The sequence below is a fragment of the Rhinolophus sinicus genome, chromosome 13 (genome assembly GCF_057876585.1).
Source record: "Rhinolophus sinicus isolate RSI-liver-muscle chromosome 13, RSI-T2T, whole genome shotgun sequence".
Classification (NCBI taxonomy): Eukaryota; Metazoa; Chordata; class Mammalia; order Chiroptera; family Rhinolophidae; genus Rhinolophus; species Rhinolophus sinicus.
Window position 1 is genome coordinate 300,029 of NC_142513.1, and position 18,187 is coordinate 318,215.

The 18,187-nt window shown below is 57.4% G+C and overlaps 1 protein-coding gene across 3 annotated transcripts; it reads right to left on the reverse strand.

Annotated features, from left to right (window-relative positions):
* Window positions 1-1,574: 1,574 nt before the first annotated feature.
* TPD52L2 (TPD52 like 2) lies at window positions 1,575-17,171 on the reverse strand. 3 transcript variants are annotated; one of them, XM_019753401.3, is made up of 9 exons: window positions 17,013-17,171; window positions 14,452-14,597; window positions 12,527-12,675; window positions 11,591-11,650; window positions 8,671-8,772; window positions 5,535-5,561; window positions 4,588-4,629; window positions 3,581-3,629; window positions 1,575-3,024 (listed from the first exon to the last, which is right to left on the reverse strand). In XM_019753401.3, exons 1-9 carry the CDS (start codon window positions 17,029-17,031, stop codon window positions 2,929-2,931), a joined length of 690 nt encoding a protein of 229 aa, XP_019608960.1. In that variant the 5' UTR covers window positions 17,032-17,171; the 3' UTR covers window positions 1,575-2,928. The 3 variants fall into 3 exon arrangements, with proteins under 3 accessions (XP_019608960.1, XP_019608962.1, XP_019608963.1); XM_019753404.3 differs by lacking the exon at window positions 1,575-3,024 and adding an exon at window positions 3,190-3,492; XM_019753403.3 differs by lacking the exons at window positions 4,588-4,629; window positions 5,535-5,561.
* Window positions 17,172-18,187: the final 1,016 nt, after the last annotated feature.

Genomic DNA, 18,187 nt, shown 5'->3' on the forward strand with positions numbered 1-18,187 from the left:
TACTGTACAAGTAAGCACATTCAAAAGGAATGGTGTATAGTTAAGAAGGAAAACGGCCACAAAGGCTTACTTTGCTCCTGAGAGCAAAATAAGACGCATGCTACCTAAAGTCCCTTATCACAAATACTTTATAAACAAGCAAGCCAACCTGTTGGGAGAAAATATGACAGGAAGGATACCGGTGTGCTTCCCATGGCCTTTTATCGGGTGAGGGGGACCCATCAGCCTCACCCTGTGATGAGGGAACTGAGGCTTTAGAGAGCAGGACCTGGGCTCACACAAGTCAGTTCTTCAGGGAAACACCGTCTTCCCCACAAACGGAAGTGCAGAGTTCCCGAGGCCTAGGTCCATGTCAAATTCACCCTTGCACCCCACAAAAGCCCAGTGGACTCTTCCCCCAGGACATTTAATAAACGAAGACCACATGACACCCACTTGCAGCATAAATGAGGGTAACTGTTGACTGCACACAGCTGTGGTGCTTCCCACCCTTTGTACCAGCTCACTGTCGCACTGGACTGTCATGCGGGGACTGCTTCTGAAAACTGCAAGTCACTAACTTCCCCGCCTGTCACATCTGGGGCAGGCCTGGCTCCCTGACCCCAAAGGAGGTCGATGCCCCTGGTAAGGGGTTCCCACTGTGAACACCTGAGACGGGCAGTGGGCTCCTGCGAGGCAGCAGGCAGCTGTCCCTGCAGGGCCTGGGCAGGGGGTGTGGCTGACACTGCAGCGTGGCGCTAAGCAGGGAAAGCAGGTCGCAGGCCCTGCATGCCATCTCCTGGTAAGAAAGGGACGGGAATGAGTGCATTCCATTTGCTGGCTTGTGCAGGACAAAGGCTGGTAGGATGAACGGTTGTCAGAGGCTGGGTGGGTTCTGAGCACGGCTGGTTGTGCTTGTTTCAGATCCTGTAGACGGATCATCTTAAAACTTGACAAGAGTGCCGCGAGCCAGGCCGCATGGCAGCTGTCTGCCCTCCCCTCTGAGGCCCCAGGCCCCAGGCCCCAGGCAGGGTCCGTGCTGCCTGAGCTCACATTCACTCTGCTCTGCTGTGTTCTTCAGGCCAGTCACTTGCTGGTCCTCTTCCTGTGGCTCCGGCTGCACAGTGGGGTCACAGCCGGCACACCACTGGTCCGAGCAGCAGGACCCTCTCCTTCCTGAGGCCACTGCTCAGTGAGCTCTGCCACCTGGCCGAGGGATGCGTGTGGCCTCGCTGCTCACAGCAGTGGCTCTAAGAGCAGCTAGAGGCAGCCCTCGCCCAGGCCACCCCTTCAAGGGGTGCCTCCTGGCTGGTTTGCCCAACTCCTGCAGCTCACCTGACCCATGAGGTGACCTGCTGGTTCCCCCTCGTCCTCCACGCCCCTTCTTCACAGAGCCCACAGGCTTATCACCTTTATATGCTGTCACAGCACGCCAGTCTTTCTTCACAGCACTGAAGGTCTGGAATTTGTCTGACACCATTCCTTCCTGCCTGCCTCTCCCTGGGGTGTGGGCTCACGCCACAGCAATCGTGTCCATTGGTTTGTTCGCCACTTTCGTCACCTTCCTGAATGAAGTAAGACACACACAGCTAAAGTGGCTTTGCCCCCAGAGGAGTACTTTATTGACGGAGTACCCAATATTTACTTCAAGGAGAAGACAAATCTTGCCTTCTCCGCAGCCCATCTGAGACATTCTAACTCTGGAGAGAGGACACTGCATGGCAGTCTTCCCATGGCACCAGCGTGGAGCAGCAGACACCCAGGTCCAGAGAGCACATCACTGTCCCCCAAAGTGGACACTGAGTGGACAGGCCCCCAGGATGGGCACAGACAGATGCACATGCAGGCTAGGGTGCACCCCATCCCTCAGAGCCAGTAAGGCACAGCTGGCCCTCCAGACACAGCCGCCATGTGGGGCCCTGGGTGAGAGGCTGCTGGGCTGTGGCAGCTTCAAAATGGGAGAGATCTTTGTAGCTCCTGAGAAAGGTGACAGCAGAGTTCCAGCTGACCCCACACCCAGCCTGGACCCGGCCTGCAGGATCCACCAGCTGCTCACCTTGCCCTGGCATATGGTAAACAGGCAGGTTGGAGCCACTGACCAGGGACACGCCGGCCGGGCCTGGCCACACCACTATGAAGGGTGCTGGCTTTTCCTTCTCCTGGAGCCCAGGAGCCCTCTGGCCAGCGGGAGCTGCCTCCGTCATTGAGGACAGAGAAGCGAGTTTCACCCACTGGGATGGAGCGCGTTAGTGAAAAAAAAACACACCACGGTACAGGCATGCTGCCCTCGGGCTAAATGCAGAATCCTATGCTCAAAACCCACTAAGGAACCCTCGTTTTCATATATAAAAACATTATAAACAAATAAAGCATAAGGCGATATAAGGCTTGTATTTCAGCTTGAGTCCAAACAAATATTTTCTAACTATGAGGCTAAAGCTGCTTTGCTTAGTTTTAAATTTTGAAAAATCCACTGCATTTAAAAAATAAAGAATTTGCTTCTGTTAAAGCTAGATCATTATTGTAACAATTAGGCAGCTGCTGATAATCTGTTTCTTCTTGGAGGGTCTCAGAAGCTGACTCAGGGAAGACCAAGGTTAGAAAAGACACTGATACTCCTCACTCTTCCAGTTCTTTCAGCATCCTGATGAACTAACAAGATTGCAAAGGGAGCTCGGCCGCGACCTCTGCCCCGCCTACTTCCTGCACCCAAGGAAGGAAGGCGCGGTGACCTGTGACAACATCACCGACTTCAGTGTAAAGCGTCTGTGTGCAGACTGCTGTCTAAGTCATGCGACGCAGCGGCCACGTCTACGTGTGGATGGCACGACTGTCCTCAGAACCGCTCACTGCGCCTGCCCGCGGCCTGGCTGGTGCTCCATGCTGCAGTGGCAGGTGTGGCGGTGAGGGTGTCTTCTTGTCCTGTGGCCGGGCAAAGCTGCTGTGGGCTTAGAAAGGCGTGTGCTCGGGCAGGGGCTTGTTGTCACTTCCAGTCGGGGACGGAAGGCTGTCACTGCCATTCTCTCTGCCACCCACCACCTTAGACTACATAGAAAAAGACCAAAAAAGAAAAAACTGAGACAGAGCACACAGCGCCAGGCTGATCGGAGGACCCTGCTGGGAACTCAAGGTGTTCAATTCTCTGTGTGAGTTTCCAGATGTGAATACTCACTACTTAGCAATAAAACAGAACAAACCACTGACACAGGCAACAGGCTGAACATATCTCCTAGAAATTATGCAGAGTGACAAAAGCCAATCCCAAAAGGGTACACACTGTTTAGTTCCAGGTGTATGACTTTCTTGACGTTACAGAACTATGTAAACGGAGAACAGACTCGTGGTTGCCAGGGCAGGGCAGGAGGAAGGGAGGTGGGCACCATGAAGGGTCTCGGTGGGGATGGAACTGCTCGCTGTCCTGACTGTCACGCATCACATCGTGGCTGTGCTACTGCGATGTCATCACTGGGGAAACTGCCACAGGTACAGGGCCCTCTGTATGGCTTCCTATAACTGCTCGTGAATATACAATGATGACACAGTTTACCCAAGTGCCAGGTCACACCCTAGCCGGAGACTCAAACGGTCCGGGAACAGTTACCTTTATGGTCCCAACTCGGTCTTCAAACGACTTGAAGGCTGCAGAGCTCCTTTAAAGAGAAAAGGAAGAGGTGTCGGTACAAGGGACAAGCAGCTGTGTTGTCCTCCTGAGTGTAAAGGGCCTCGGGGTCAGGGTCATCCTCCGGGAAGATCCCCAGTGGCATCCTGAGGTCGCACTGCACAAATGTGACAAGCCAGAAGAAGGGGGGGGCACACCCCCGACGAGAGCCCAGCCGAGGTCATTTGGAAGCTTCACCAGGTCAGGACGAGGTCAGCCACACTCGCCCACCACAGGGACAGAAGGTCCGCATGCCACCAGCTGGTAAGATCCAGGCCTCACGTGGCCGAGCTGCAGACCCAACCTGGACCATGGGTGGGTGTGGGGCACCTTTCTGCTGCCCCTATGTGTACCTGAGCTGGCTTAGGAAAAGTGCCACGTGTCCCTCACACATCTCCCCTGAGTGAAGCACAGAACAACCAAGTGCATCCTGGGACAGGGGTGGTAAGGAGGCAGAGGAGGGAAAGTAGGCTAGCCCCAGCGCCACCCAGCCCCAGGCCTCTGCAGGCAGCCTGGCGAGGACTCCCAGCATGCTCTCGGGTGTGGCATCAGCAACAAGGACAGGAGCAGAGCGGGAGGAAAGAGGTAGAGACTTTGAGAACAGGCCACGACTTCTGGGGCTCTCGGGAGACCAGGGATCCATTCCAGGAGCACATAAAACCACACAGGCCTCATGGGTGACAGATATGGGTCAGAGCCTTTGGCCCTCCCTGGCCCGACCCTGTGGGCTGCCCTGGAACGTTCCGGATAGAGACCAGTTTTGCACACCAGCCTCCTCTGCGCCTCAACCCCACTAGCTCTTCCGCCTACAAGGAGCTTTCCCCAAATTATCCGAGAGGAGGCTGCCAGGGGAAGGGTCGTCCTTGGTCCAGGGACGGGAAGTGAGGCTGACCAGCAGGGGGCGCCCGCTCCCACCCGGCCCCGCGGGCTCTGGGAGGAGCTTACGTTACCTCATGGCCGGCATACTTATCGAGTGGCGGATGGCGGAGCTGCTGCTTGGAAGCGTGGGAAAAGCAGAGAGGGAAGCAAGAGTTAGGGCGCATCAGCTCGGGTCGCGCAGAAACCGCACCGCGGGGTGGGTGGCGGGAGCCCCACCCCCAGCACATCTGGGACCAGTACCAGGGAGCCTCGTAAGGCCCCCACCAGGAGGAGAACGCAACCCCAGGCTCCTCTCTCCCACTCCAGTCGCCCCAGAAGTGTGACGCTGCTGAGGGAGACTGACGCCTGGGGCTCCAGAGAAGCTTTTGAAACAAACAGCTGTCAGATGTCCTTACTTGACCTCACAGCAAGTGAAATGACTTTTTGGCAAAAGAGAAACAACCAGATCAAGAAGGTAAAAACATTTATCATCGCAGAGTGTTCTGAATTTAGGTCGCAGACCTCCCATCCAGAACAGTGTGTGACACTGGTGCCGGTGTCACTGGAGGGAGACGGCGGGGAGTGGGGGAGGGGTCTGACTGGGTCTCGGTGCTGCCCCATGCAGAGTGCGCTCTCGTGTCACAAATGAGACGCGTCACAAATGAGACGAGCGCCCCTTGAAGTGGGGGGGGGGGGCTGCTTCTCAGGAGGGTGCAGGGCATAGGACACAAGAGCGTGTCTCTTTGGGAACAGATGGGGAGAACGCAGATGGGCAGCTGTGAGGCTGGTGGGGCAGGCTGCCACAGCGCCCAGGTGGCAGGGAGGCCTGGGGAGGAGCCCTGCACCTGCCACGCCGCTGGTGACGGCCCGCGGGGGCCACAGCTCAAGAAGCCAGTGTGTGCTCTCTCGTGCTGGGAGGGGCCATGTCAGGCAGCCTACGGCCCCTCACCACCTCACCCAGCACCTCCACGGCCCAGCAGAGCCCGCCCTGCCGAGCCAGAGCAAAGCCCTCCACAGGTGTGTCCAGAGTCAGGCTTACCTAAAGGAGTGCGAGAACGGACGAGCCCTGCAAGGTGGCAGCAGGAGAGAAGAAACGCAGGGTTAGGAAGGGAGGCCAGTGCCCGCCCAGCCCTCTGCTCGGGCTCCGGGAGGCCACACTCTAGTCCTCACACCGCCAAGGAGAGCAGGACGTGTCCCAAGCCCGACTCAGGGGCGGGCTGCCGCTTTCTGGCCCAATAACTGACACCTGCGCACCCCACAGCTCCGTCCCCCCAGGTGTGGTCACCTAGAAGGGCCCTCCCTGCACGTCCATGACCCTGTTTGGAAGCTGGAGGGAAGAAGCCCCAAAGGGTCGAGCAGTGCAAAGGTGTGAGATGCGCCAAGGCGCCCCGGAACCAAGTCACCCCGCTCAGCTGCACACCGCACCTTGGCAGAGCGGCCTGCGTCCTGCAGACCCCGGGCGACAGGACTTGGGACGCCGTCAGGGCTGAGCACTCGGCACTCCGGCCCCATCACCACGGACAACAGGAGTCGACCTAGAAGCCAGCATGAGTCCAAGGGCCCGGGGAGGGGCAGCACAACCCCCTCCACTCCCAGCCAGGCCAGGTCTTCTAATACTGAGGCTGCCCCACAGGGAGGTCCTTTCAGAGCCACACACACAGCCCCAGGGCCCACTCAGGTAGGCAGCAGGAACTGTTCCCCTCGGGCTGGAGGAGGGGGTGAAGGAAGGAGGGTGCCTTGTCAAAGGTCCCCAAGCTGGACCGAGACCCATCCTCTGACCCAAACCCAGTTCTGCCACCTCAAGCCCCAAGGCTACTCCTGGACAGATCACTGAGGACTCCAGCCTGGACAGTTGTCCTGAAGGCCTGGCCCTAAAGGTCGCAATGCAGTGACCAGTTAGGGGTCACTGGCCCAAACTCATGGCAGAACCTCCCTGGACCCAGTTTACATTCTCAGGAAGCAATGGACTCGCACGCTCAAGCCCTAAACTGGGGAAGTTAACAGCCAGGGCCTCAGAAACCACCTGAGACCACGTGGTGACACAGTGGGGTATATCAAGGACCCTGAGACGTCAGAGTTCACAGCACCACTGAAACACAAAAGGACAAAACCAGTGGGAGATGAAAGCCCCCATGGTGAGACACCCCAGCAAATAGGACGATCCCTCCAGGCACCTTGAGTGACCCCTGGTCCCAGGCCCTGGCGAGCCCCACAGAGCACAGGGGGCAATTCCACACACGGGAGGCACAGTGAGGCCAGGCACGGGGACGGAGCCGTCCCAGCATCACTGTGACAGGAAACCGGCTCACTGCTGGCCACGGCCTGCGCACTGTGACCTGAAGCTGCACGCCCCGAGTCGGCAGCAAATCCCCGTTCTCTGAGCAGAAGCGGATACGTCACTGTCCCCAGAGCAGACTGTGCAGATCTGCACCATCAAAGTGGCTGGGACAGACTCGTCCACAGCCACTGCCATCAGCACCGCGCCCGCCGTCTCCACCACTTTCCACCCAGGGCAGTCTGAACAAACTCAAAAGTGAGTGACCCAAAAGGAAAAGAGAACGTCCCGGGTGACGCAGAGCAGACGGGCTGCCTCCTTCAAGTGCTGTCATCAGACCAGCATTTTGAGGAAAGAGCGGGCACAACCTGACATGCTGCTCGCTTCAGCGGTGCTGGGACGGCCTGCCCCGCCTGCCCCGCAGTCCCTGGAGCGAGGCCAGGCCACCAGTGGCATGTGATCAGTCTGTCACTGGGCTTACCACGGCACGGCTCAGGTGGCCAACGCAGGTGTCCCAGAGCACAGCAGTGACAGTGTCATCTATTTTAAAGCAGATTTGTTACAGGAACACAGCCACAAGGCAAGTGTTAGCAGCTCAGTGTGAGACATCTGGGAGGAGTCACTGCAGGACCCTTGTTGCCAGCTCAGAGTCACGGGGCGGGGAGAGGGCTGGGTGTCTCCTGGGCCCAAATCACAGCCACGGTGGGCAAGGCCTGCATTTATAAGGCGATCCACAGGGACACCCCCCCCCCCCGCCCAGCCACAGCTGCTCAGGAGCGGAGGCCACAGTCCTCATGCGCAGAGCTAACACACAGACCACGTATGACTGTTCAGCTTCTCTAAAGGTTTAAAACGGTCAGGATACAGTTGGGGAGGGGTAATTATGTGATACAAACAAAATAAAAGGTGGGCAGGGTGCTGGGCATGGGTCATCGTTTGCGGGACTGAGCAGGTGCCCAGGGGTGTTACCACCTGTCTTCGCCTCTGGCTAAGTGGCCAGAGCAGAGTCCCCAGCAGGCAACCGCCAGGCCTGGGAGGTGGGCAGGCAGGGAGGGAGCCCACCAGGGTAGAGGCTGGCGAGGGGTGAGAGTGGGGGGCACATTCAACATCACGCTCGGCACATCAAGCCCACAGGCAATGCCCCATGTGGTTTTCTCAGGATGGGCTACAGGGAGGCACTCCCTGAAGGCGGGGAGTGAGCTGGCGACGGTGACACACACGGCACACTGCCTGGCTGTCACTCTCCAATGCGCACCTCGTCCTAACAACCCCTGGGAGGTAGTCCTAACACCCCCAGGGTACAGGGAGGCAGCCGAGCCAGGATCATGCTGTTGCCTCTGGTTCCAAGGCCCAGAGGCCCAGCTGGGCGATGGCATGGCCATCAGGCTGGGGTCCTCTAAGTGCTCGAGCCAAACTGAACTCCCTGGCCCCCAGGTCCTGCTCAAGAGTCACCTTCAGTGGCCATGAGGGTCGCGTGAGCCTCTGGGAGAGGACACTCAGTCGAGGTCCCTGGCGTGCGAGCACACTGTCTGAAATCTGGGCCAGGCATACACCCGAGGAGACCCCACACCTGTCCTGATGCCGACCCCCAGGCCCGAGTCCTTCTCTCTCCACGGAACTTCAATGAGAAGCGCTCTCCTTCACCAACCCCAACCCCAGAAGTCACCCAAAGACACCCACAACTGTCCCTCCCAAGAAATACAGAATCGGCAAAGAGGCCGCCAACGGAGCAGCACAGCCTGCAGACGAGAGTCTGGGGTGGGTATGGCCACACCTGAGTGTCCTGAGCCCTGGGGCTCCAGCAGGCTGCCCTCAGACCCTCTAATAGATGTAAAGTCCCCAAAACCTCCCCGAAGGGCCAGGCCTCAGGGAAGAGAGGCTGGCGGGGTCAGGGCCTCACCTCATGTCTCCAAGCTTCCTGCTGATGGCAGAGCCCACGGTGGACAAGGCAGCTGACGTCCTCTGCCCCGCCTGAGACAGCGTCTCCTGAGTCTTCTTGTAGCTGGCAAGAAGAAACACCAGTTCAACCAACCAAACACGAGGGGCAGCTACCACCTATAAGCCAACAAGACAAAGTGCCCACAGAACGCTCGCCCGGTCACCATGGAAGGGACATGCGTCCAAGCTCCAGGCCCCCCAGAGGGACAGAAGCAGCACTGCCAGGCTGAGACCTCCCAGCCCTGCGAGACACCCTTCCTGTGATGGGTATCCCCACTGTGATACCAGTTCTCCCACAGCAACTCTGACCGGGGAAGCACAGGGCCCCAGCAGGCCGCTCCCCACGGCCTCAGGAGGCCGCTCCTGGCTCTTCTCATGTGACAGCACACAGCGGAGAACACAGGTCACCCAACCCACAGGGGTGCGCTCCCGAGTGTCCTCCAGCCCCACCCACCCCCCGTGCTTCAGAACCCGGGAACCTCGGTCCCACGCCACCATTCAGCTCCAGGGAGGTGTGGGCTCCCAGCAAGGACCGCCCCGTCTATGCCCTCCGCCATTCCACCCTCACACATATGCATCACAGGAGACGTGATTCCGTGACCCCAACATCAGCGGGCCGGGCAGGGTGCCTCGGCCACAGGGATGGCAAGGACACGCCTGGGCCCACCTGGAGAGCCAATGCCTGGAGCTGCCGGCCCTCCTCCAGCTGCTACCACAACAAAGGCACAGCAGCCTGAACCCAAGAGCTCCTTCTGGCCAATCTGGCAACCCCGATAAAGTAATGGCTTGGGATGGCAGGGCTCCCAAGATGCCAGCCTGCCCTTCTCGCCTCGCCAGCGTCGGTGGTGACAGCTGAGCGTGGGGTCCAACAGCACCAGCAGTGGGTCCTCTGAGCCCTTCCCTCCCACCTGCTCCCCACCGCTGCCTGCAGAAGGCCCCTTGGGAGTGCCTGCTGCCCTCCCTCCGTCCTCAGGCCAGCCTCCGACCACTACAGCCTGCCCACGTTGGCTGTTTCTGCCACGGACCCTGCTCTCTAGCCTGACAGTATCTCTACCTGGATCTGCCACCTGCACCATGACCAGTCTCAGGGTCTGGCAAGAGTGGCAATGATGGTGAAGAAGCACCTGTGGCAGGTGTGACACCACACAGACTGCTGAGGAAAGGCTCTAGAACCTTCTCCGGGGCCCCTAACTTGCAGTGCCTGCTAGCCCCCACACTAAGACCTAACCTGACAAATTGCTTTCATTTCAAAATGAGCTAAGTTTAGATTATCTGCAAGAAACAGGCTTCTGTGCACCTGGAGCGATCATCGGTAACGAGAAACACCAGGTACAGAGTAACTGAAGATGCGCCGTGTCGTTAGAAACACAGATCCAGAACACGTCTCCAAGCGCAGTTGCCCCGCAAACAGCAAGTCCAGACGATCACGTTAACGCCCTCTTGCTTTGCCGGAATAAAACGGCCTGAAGCAGAGGGTTTAAAGAAAGCTTCCTGGAACCCTGTGGCTCAGGACCACGTGTGGGAGGCGCAGGCTGGAGAGCGGCGTAAGCCTGTGCCCGGAGTCCTTGGTGACGGCCGTGGGGGCAGCACCCCGCAGCCCTGGCATTTCTGGGGTGCAGAAACGGGTCACAAGCGTCTCCTTCAGGAAGCGCCAAGCCGAGGCAGATGTAGCCCGGGCAGCAGCACCTGCCTCTTGTTGGTGCTGCCCGGCCAGTGCCCCTGGGGAGTCACTCCCACCTCTCAGGAAGGCACCGGCAGAGCGCCCCATGACCAGCAGCCTCCTCCCGCCATCAGCGAGTGGCGTCTGCTGGACGCACCTTCTGCTGCATCTCCCTTGGGGGCTGCACCACCCCTACTCTGACCCCGGTCCGGCCAGCAAGAGCTTATGGCTCCTGACCATAGGGAGTCCCATCAGGCCACTTTGTGTTGGGCTGTGGCGCTGGGTGCCCCGTGCACCAGAGGAGAAGCTGACCTGGGAACAAAGCCATCCTGGGCAGAACGAAGGTTCCCAGCACCCCTAAACACCTACGCAGCGACAGGCTGTGTGTCAAGTTACACTAACAGCTGAACACGCGACCTGCTGGGGCCCCTGGGCACACCCAGCTGCAGAGGCTCCATGCACACAGCCAGCCAAGCTGGGGTCCCAGGCACCTCCAAGTCAAGCTTGGCAGAGCCCGTTTCCTTTCAGCCCAACAAAGGCCTTTCTGCTGTGTTCTCTGGAAACCACGACAGCACTTCCTTCTAAACAAGAGACGGAAAATCCCAGAACATGACTATTTTTAAACATGGCCCCACCCGGTTGAAAAGAGTTGCAATCAGGTGGGAGCACAGATAAATAAGATGCCAGACGCCATCCAGGGCTGCACGCGACGCTGTCCGTACGTGCTGTACTGGTAATGTGTGCGTGGCTGACAGCATGGGGTCTTCAGGATCCCAGCAGCACGGCCCACACCGCTCCCCACACCCAAGAACCCCCAAAGTGCTAAAGAGCTGGTGACGCTCTGGAGAAGTGCTCAGCAGGACCTCAGTCTGCAGCGAAGGAGAGAGGCCAACGAAAGTCACCACTGACACCAGCCCCGATGGCACTCGACCACTTGGCCACTTTGAAAGCCAAAGATGCTGCAGGGCTTCTTATCTAAGGGCCCCGTGCCAGGCAGAGGGGTCTGCAGTGCGGCCCAGGTTCTGACTGGACCTCTTCAGCGACTGCAGCCCACCCCACAAGTCCAAAGGATCGTTTCATTTGTGTTGGAGAGGAGAAAACTCTTCTAAAACAAAACAGCCAGGAAACAGCCGGCTCAGCCTGTGCCCAGTGCCCAGCCTGCCTGGCTGTAAGGCGCATCGGGAGGAGGAGGGAAGGGGGTGCTATGGGCAAAGGCACTCACAGGTCTGACTGGGTCATTTTCTCATTCCACTCTCCAAGTTTCTCAGAAGTTTTCACATAGCTGAAAACAGAAAGTCTGTGGTAAATTATTGAGAAAAATTATTTCAACTCAGGTTTCAAACTGAACATGAAATTCCAGCTAAAACGGAGAAGCTCCGGCTGGCACGATGCTGGCTGGGTCTCCAGCCTGCAAGAGAACAGACAGCACTTGTGCAAGGACCTGCTATGCAGGCCAGGTGAGGCCTGAGGAGGGGTCGGCACAAGCGACCAGCTCTTCTCCTGTCAGGCCGAGGGACTGCTAGTGTCATTCAGTGCAGGAGGGTCTCGGGGGACAGCAGTGCTGTGAGCAGCAACAGGGCACAGCCCGGGGCCCCACACTCCTCTCTGACAGCCACCCCTGGCATTCAAAACCTACAGTTTGCTATGACAGGAACAGGCTCTGCACAGACGACCTGGGAAATGCCATTCAATCTGTCTTTCTGTGGGGTCATGGGGAACAATCCCAGTGCGTTCACGTGGGAGGATACATTTCAGAGGAGCCCCACAGCTGCACCCCCAAATTCAGAGAGCAGAGTCATGTTTGGTTAGGAGGTCCTGGCGTGGTGACTACATGACACTCATGAGAAGGACTTATGTCCACTTCAGCAGACACTGAGCTATGGGGACCAGAGGAAAGTCGGCTTCAGTAAGGACCTGACTGTCCCCAATATGGACCCTGAAACATCTTCTTGTCACATCCCACTTGGACAACTAGCATGGGCGTCCACCCGCCTTGTAAAATACGTGTAGACTCCAAGCCATTTGAATCAATACAAGCACAGGTGCAGCACGGTCAAGCACTCAGGGCAGCCTCGTCCCCAGGTCCCGGGGCTTCTGGGCAGAGGGCCCACAGGGTGAACACCCGGGGCAGCCTGGCGCACAGCATCAGGGTACCTACGCGTTAGAGACCTGCACGTCATGCCAGCTGCGGGACAGGTTGTGCCTCAGGCCCTCCAGGGTGGAGAGGCCCAGCTTCCGCTTCAGCTCCCCACAGTGCCTCTCCTTAGCTGCCAGGACCTGGCGCAGAGTGACGATCTCCTCTTCCACCTGCAAAAGCAAGCAGTGGACAGGATCGGCTGCCACAGCTGCAGACGTGGCCGGCGCCCTGCACACTGCTGGGAGGCCTCTAGAATTATGCAGCACTTTTTGCCTACAGAGACATAATCGTCTCAGGGACAGTCTGCGGCAGACACCTGCTGTTTTTATCCGGTACCAGGACCCGAGCTTCTTCTGCAGAACTAGCTCATCCCCAGGACAAGTACTTCCAAGGGGGCTACCAGTCACTGTGCCTACCCGTGGATGATGAAGCAAGGCCTGCCAGAGCTCTTCCTGGGGGCTGGGCACAGGTGTTAGGGGAGAAGCCCGTCCCTCGGGGATCTGGGTCTGGGCTCGGAGAACAGAAGCCGGAATTTCCGGCAGCCAGTCCCCACGTGCACGGAGGAGTTCCACATACAGTGGTAAGGAAACAGAGCTGACAAACAGATGGGTGGCCAGAGACCCAGGTGACAGAGACAGCCCTTATGACGTGTGTCCCTGAGGTCAGCTCCAGGCCTCAGCAAAAGCCAGTCCCACAGCCAAAAGCAAATTCGCTTTTGCGCTTAAGGCAATGTAAGTTGGACACCAGAAAGAATCCTGACAATAAAATCCTGAACCTCCTCAGGTCTTACAAAAAAACCAAAAAACCAATGTGACCAGAAGGGAGCATTGTTGGAGCCTTACTACTTTAGAGCTCTCACTATTTTCAGCTCCTATATAAACAGCTATTCTAAAAGAGCGCTTGTTTGGATCAAAGCACTAAAACACAGCTTAGAGTCCTGCACGTCACTAAATTCTACTTTAGGAAATAGTTGAAACAAGAAATAATTTAAAAACACAGTGTCATCAAAGACCAAACTATTACTAGTCACTCAAGCAGTTTCAACCAGTGACGAGAACGTTTCATTTATGGTGCAATGACTGACAGGGCTTAAGGGCACATAGGCTAGTTGCCTAGGGGAACGTGCAAGTTGAAAATTGTAAGTGACATAAGAGCGCCTTCACTTTGTAATTCCACTCTGAAAAAGACCTGTGGTTTTAGTCTCTAAGCCAACGTATTGGAAATAAAACGTGAAGCGTGAGTGTCCTCGCACTTCCTGCTGCTTCTCTTAACCTTTGTTCATTCGTGCTTCCGTGACCTAAAACCTGCTCCAGGGGCGTAGGTTCATCGACACACCTAGCTTTGTTCAGACCCATGGCCATACCCACGATGTGTCAAGACAGGGCTTGTCTGGACACAGAGCAAAGGCCTGTGACAAGCACTGCGTCAGCCTCTGCCTGACTGGATGCTATGGTCAGATGGTAACAAGTTCATCTCTCCAGATTCTGGAATGTCAAGTGAGTCACTATTACCCTCTGCATTACACGGTGAAAAGAAACTCTTGGCAGCTGCTTTTAATACAAATTACACTTAGAGGCTTTTGTTCTTAACTCCTATTTCCTCTTAAGGGACTCTGTCTTAGAAAGACCACATGGCACCTTTTACAGAAGTATTTCTGAAGGAGAAATTAAGATTGAGGGCAGATAAGACTCGTGGGGTCTTGAAAACATGGTATTAATTCCAACAGAGAGACTGCCAGCAGAGGGTGTGCCCGGAGTGGCTGTCCCTGTGTGGCCATCCTCAGGCAGCAGCGACCAGTGCCAGGCATGTACAAAGCACAGGCTGCAAAGGGCAGTTTCTCTGGGGCTCCGGGGACGGCCTCTCAAGAGTAATTTCTGCCAGCACAGCCAGCATCGCGGTCCCTCATGAGCCTACAGGCTTCCCCTGCTGGTAACCCAGGACAGCACCTTGGTGAGCTCGGCCCTGAGCTCCTCCTCCTCGGCCTCCGTCAGCCCCTCCACGGCAGGAGTCTGGGCAGCCACTGCAGTGTCAACAGGGACATCTGTCATGGAGTCGGACAGCAGGCCTTTGTTAGGAGAATTCAGGTTGATATCTGCCAGGGACAAAATGAGGCCAGAGAGCGGCAAGTAAGAAGGTACAGAGAAGTAAACAGGGTAGAGGGCTCCACCAAGGGAGAGAGCAAGGCTGAAAGGACAGGGGGCCAGGGGCAAGGGGCAGGGGGATGTGAGAGGGAGCCGGGGACTAACAGTGCCTCTGCTCTCAAAGGGTCTGTGAGGACGGTGTGGCCACTGGACTGCAGCAGCCACACCACAGTCCACTCCGATGCTGCTTCAGGACCCAAGACACTTGGTGCACAGCAGCCATACCCTAACTCTGTTTCCCCTGTGGAGTGCTATCTACTGAGACAGGAAACCTTCGCTACAAAGCAGCCCAATCTAACAGATCTGCCATTTTTAGAGCAAAGGAACACAATACGGCTGTACACACAACAAGCACCACTTTCCAAAAACTGATCTGCCAGCGCGCACACCACACTCACAGCCACGGAGCACACGCTTGTCATCAGTCCCGCAGGGAGTCGGCAAAACAAAAGTCCCTGTGAGTCCATCCTGGACCCTCACCAGCAGGCCCGCAGCTCCCAGTGGGTGCAGAGGGCACAGTGCCTCCACCCCTCTGCTATGCCCAGACCAGGTTCACGTTCCTGCAGTTCACAGTCAATTCAGCTTCCCGTCTGCATGAAGTTTGGAAGATCCCACGCAAGGAAACATGGGTCTGCTCAGTTCTTTCCAACTCCAGACATACGACTGTCATTTAGTACTTTTATACACTCAGCGCTGAAAACACCCTCCCTTTGATCAGCACACTCTGTGAAGAAACAGATGCTGCATGGAGTGTGGCACGTTTAAAAATCGGTTAGAAGAAAAGGCACAGAGCTTAGAAAGCAGTAGAAGTCTCCTAAATGGCAGGTATGTTTGTCCACTGTAGAAATCCTAGTCTGCTAAATACAGACTGAGTGCACTCAAAAGCAAAGATGCCTTCTTAGCCCCCCACAGGTCCTGCACCTGGAGCTGTGCACTTCCTTGGTGCTCAGTAGGTGTTTACTAAACGAAGTTGATTCTGATGTTTATCTGAAATCACCTACCTGACTACTTCATGATTTGTACCCCTTATGCTGAACCCACTCAAATTCAGTAAATGCCTTAAGAAAACTCCACAGTTTTTATCTTCTAATCTGGCTATCAAGCTAAAATTGGGTCCCGTGGAAGTCACCCCCAGGTAGAAAGTGGGCACTTACCAAACATGCCAGGCACTGGACATGCTGGTGACACCACCGCAGCACACCCCGCAGCTGGGCGCCTCATCAGAGGACCCGAGGCAGCCAAGCGTCTTACCAAAAGACCCACAGAGACTCAGCGTGGGGCTGGCGCCATAGGCAAGTCGGGGGCCAGAGCCCTTCGCCCTGGGAGCCCCAGCTCTCTACCCCTGTATAATCCTCTGCAACATCTGGCCAAGCCAAGGCGCACGCTACTCTCAGGGTTATTCTGAAAGTGGAAGAAGATCATTTGACACACAAGCTTAGCAAGGTGTCTGGCACACAGTTAGTGCCCAGTTAATGTTTCCTGTCAGTCTCTTGGTCAGAACCCAGGGCTTGTGACACTGACCTAAATTAGAGGTGCAAGTCCAACAGTGAACAGCCTCCTCAACTACCAAAGCCCTGGGCTTCTGACGCTCAACTATTCTATAAGCCGTCGTCAAAAGTAGGAAAGTCTACAGAATGTCATCAGAAGCCAGGAATTCTGATGTTTGAGGTCAAACAGCAGGAAAGCAGCTGACGTTCTCGTGAAGTTATGTCAGCACAGGCTTCGGCACCCCCTCCCTAGAGCCTCAGAATGAAGACTGACTCGTATCCCCTTCTGCAGATTTTAATCTCCGGGCCCGCTCCACACCCCCGCGGCATCTCCGCCTGCTCGGGGTGTCTGTTCTGGAAACAGGCCAGGCGTGCTGGGTGTGCCCGACTCACTGCACCCGTCCCTCCGCGAGACAATCCCTAACTCGGCTGGGCCCCGGCAGCGTCGCCACCCAAGGGCGCTGCGCTCCACGCGAGGGTGGGTCCCCTCCGCTCCGCGTCCCTGCCCGCGGGCCGCGCACGACGCCTCAGCCCAGATCCAGACGGGAGTGTCTCCAAAGGCCCTGGCACGGCCCGAGGGCGGCCGAGCGGGCAAGCGCCGGGCGGCGGCATAACGAAAGCTGCCTGGAGTGAGAACACCCACAACTCGGGGGACGAGGGGAGGGTCCCAGCGGACAGAAGTGGCTCAAGCCGCGGGCGGAAGACCCTCGCCACGACCACGGGAGCTTCGTGGTCGAGCGCCTGGGAGCTGACCACGGGCCGGGGGGCGGGCGGGCGGGCGGAGGAGGCGACAGAGAGACCGAGACGCGATCCCGGGGAGGGGCGGAGCGTGGGCCGGCCCGGGCCCGTAGGCGACGGAGGCGCCGCGCCCGCCGGTACCTTGGCCAGCAGAGTCCATGTTCAGGCGGCGGCCGGGCCTGCGGGGTCGCGGGCGCTGTAGTAGCCGAGCGGGCCGCACTGGGAGTCGCTCGCCGCGCACACACCAGCCAGCGGAACCGCCTCAGCCGCCGCGACATTACGTAATCAGCGAGGCGACGGCCCACTTCCGCTTTGACGTGCGCTCCGCCTTCGCCCCGCCCCCACTAGCGCTGTCCAATAAGGACGTTGCTTGGCCCAGTCCCTGTTCATCCGCTCCAACCCGATTGGCCAAGGCTGAGGGCGAAGCCGGACAGGAATCCCGCCCAGGCCGGCTCCACCAGCGAGACGCACAGGTAGAACGGTCCGAAGGAACCCTGGGAAGGTGGGAAGTGGGAAGACCGTCCGACATGGCGCCGTGGAACCTCTCCACCCCCGCTCTTTGGAGGTCTCGGGGATGCTTGCCGCTCCCTCCGAGCGCCACAGCACACGCAGCTGTACGGGTCAGACTCAGACCGCTTGTGATCCCTCCAAGGCCCGACTCCCTGACTTTGGGGTTAGCCTTTCCCCCCAGTCTGGCTTTTTGTTGTTGTTTAGTCCGTCCATTTACGGAGATTTTTTTTTTTTATTGTATGGGGGTTGCGCAGAAAAAGATGTGACCAGGATCCGTCCTCTTGCACTGCAAGCGCCGCTGCCCTCACCTGGTTGGAGGCGTCTAGGTTCCCGGGCGGGCACCGGGCGTCATGCACGCGCAGCTGACACGGGCATGAGCACGCCTGCCGGGAATCGGTCCAACCCTGTGCAGCGTTCAGCCGGTGTTCTCGCAGTTCTTTTTCACAGCCACCGGGTGAACCAGGTGGAGCCCTCCCCGCTTTACAGATGAGGACACTTAAGTTAGAGTCACTTGCCCAAGGTCACTCAGCTAGTAGACTCTGGAATGAGAGTTGGCCTAACTTCTCATAGGAGATATGTGTAACCGTCTGGCAACCTGTCTCCCTGAGACAAGTCCTACAACTTACCATCTTTGTCACCTAATTGCCCCTGGAAGCAAATCCTTAGATGGTATTCAGACCCTTTAGGATTTGACCTTTCTGGGACTACTCTTCTTGCAACCAAGCCACTCTGATCCCTAGGCACACAAGCCCCTTCCCTCACCCCTACTAATTCCTCTTCCTGTCTCAGCTCAAAGCTCACTTCCT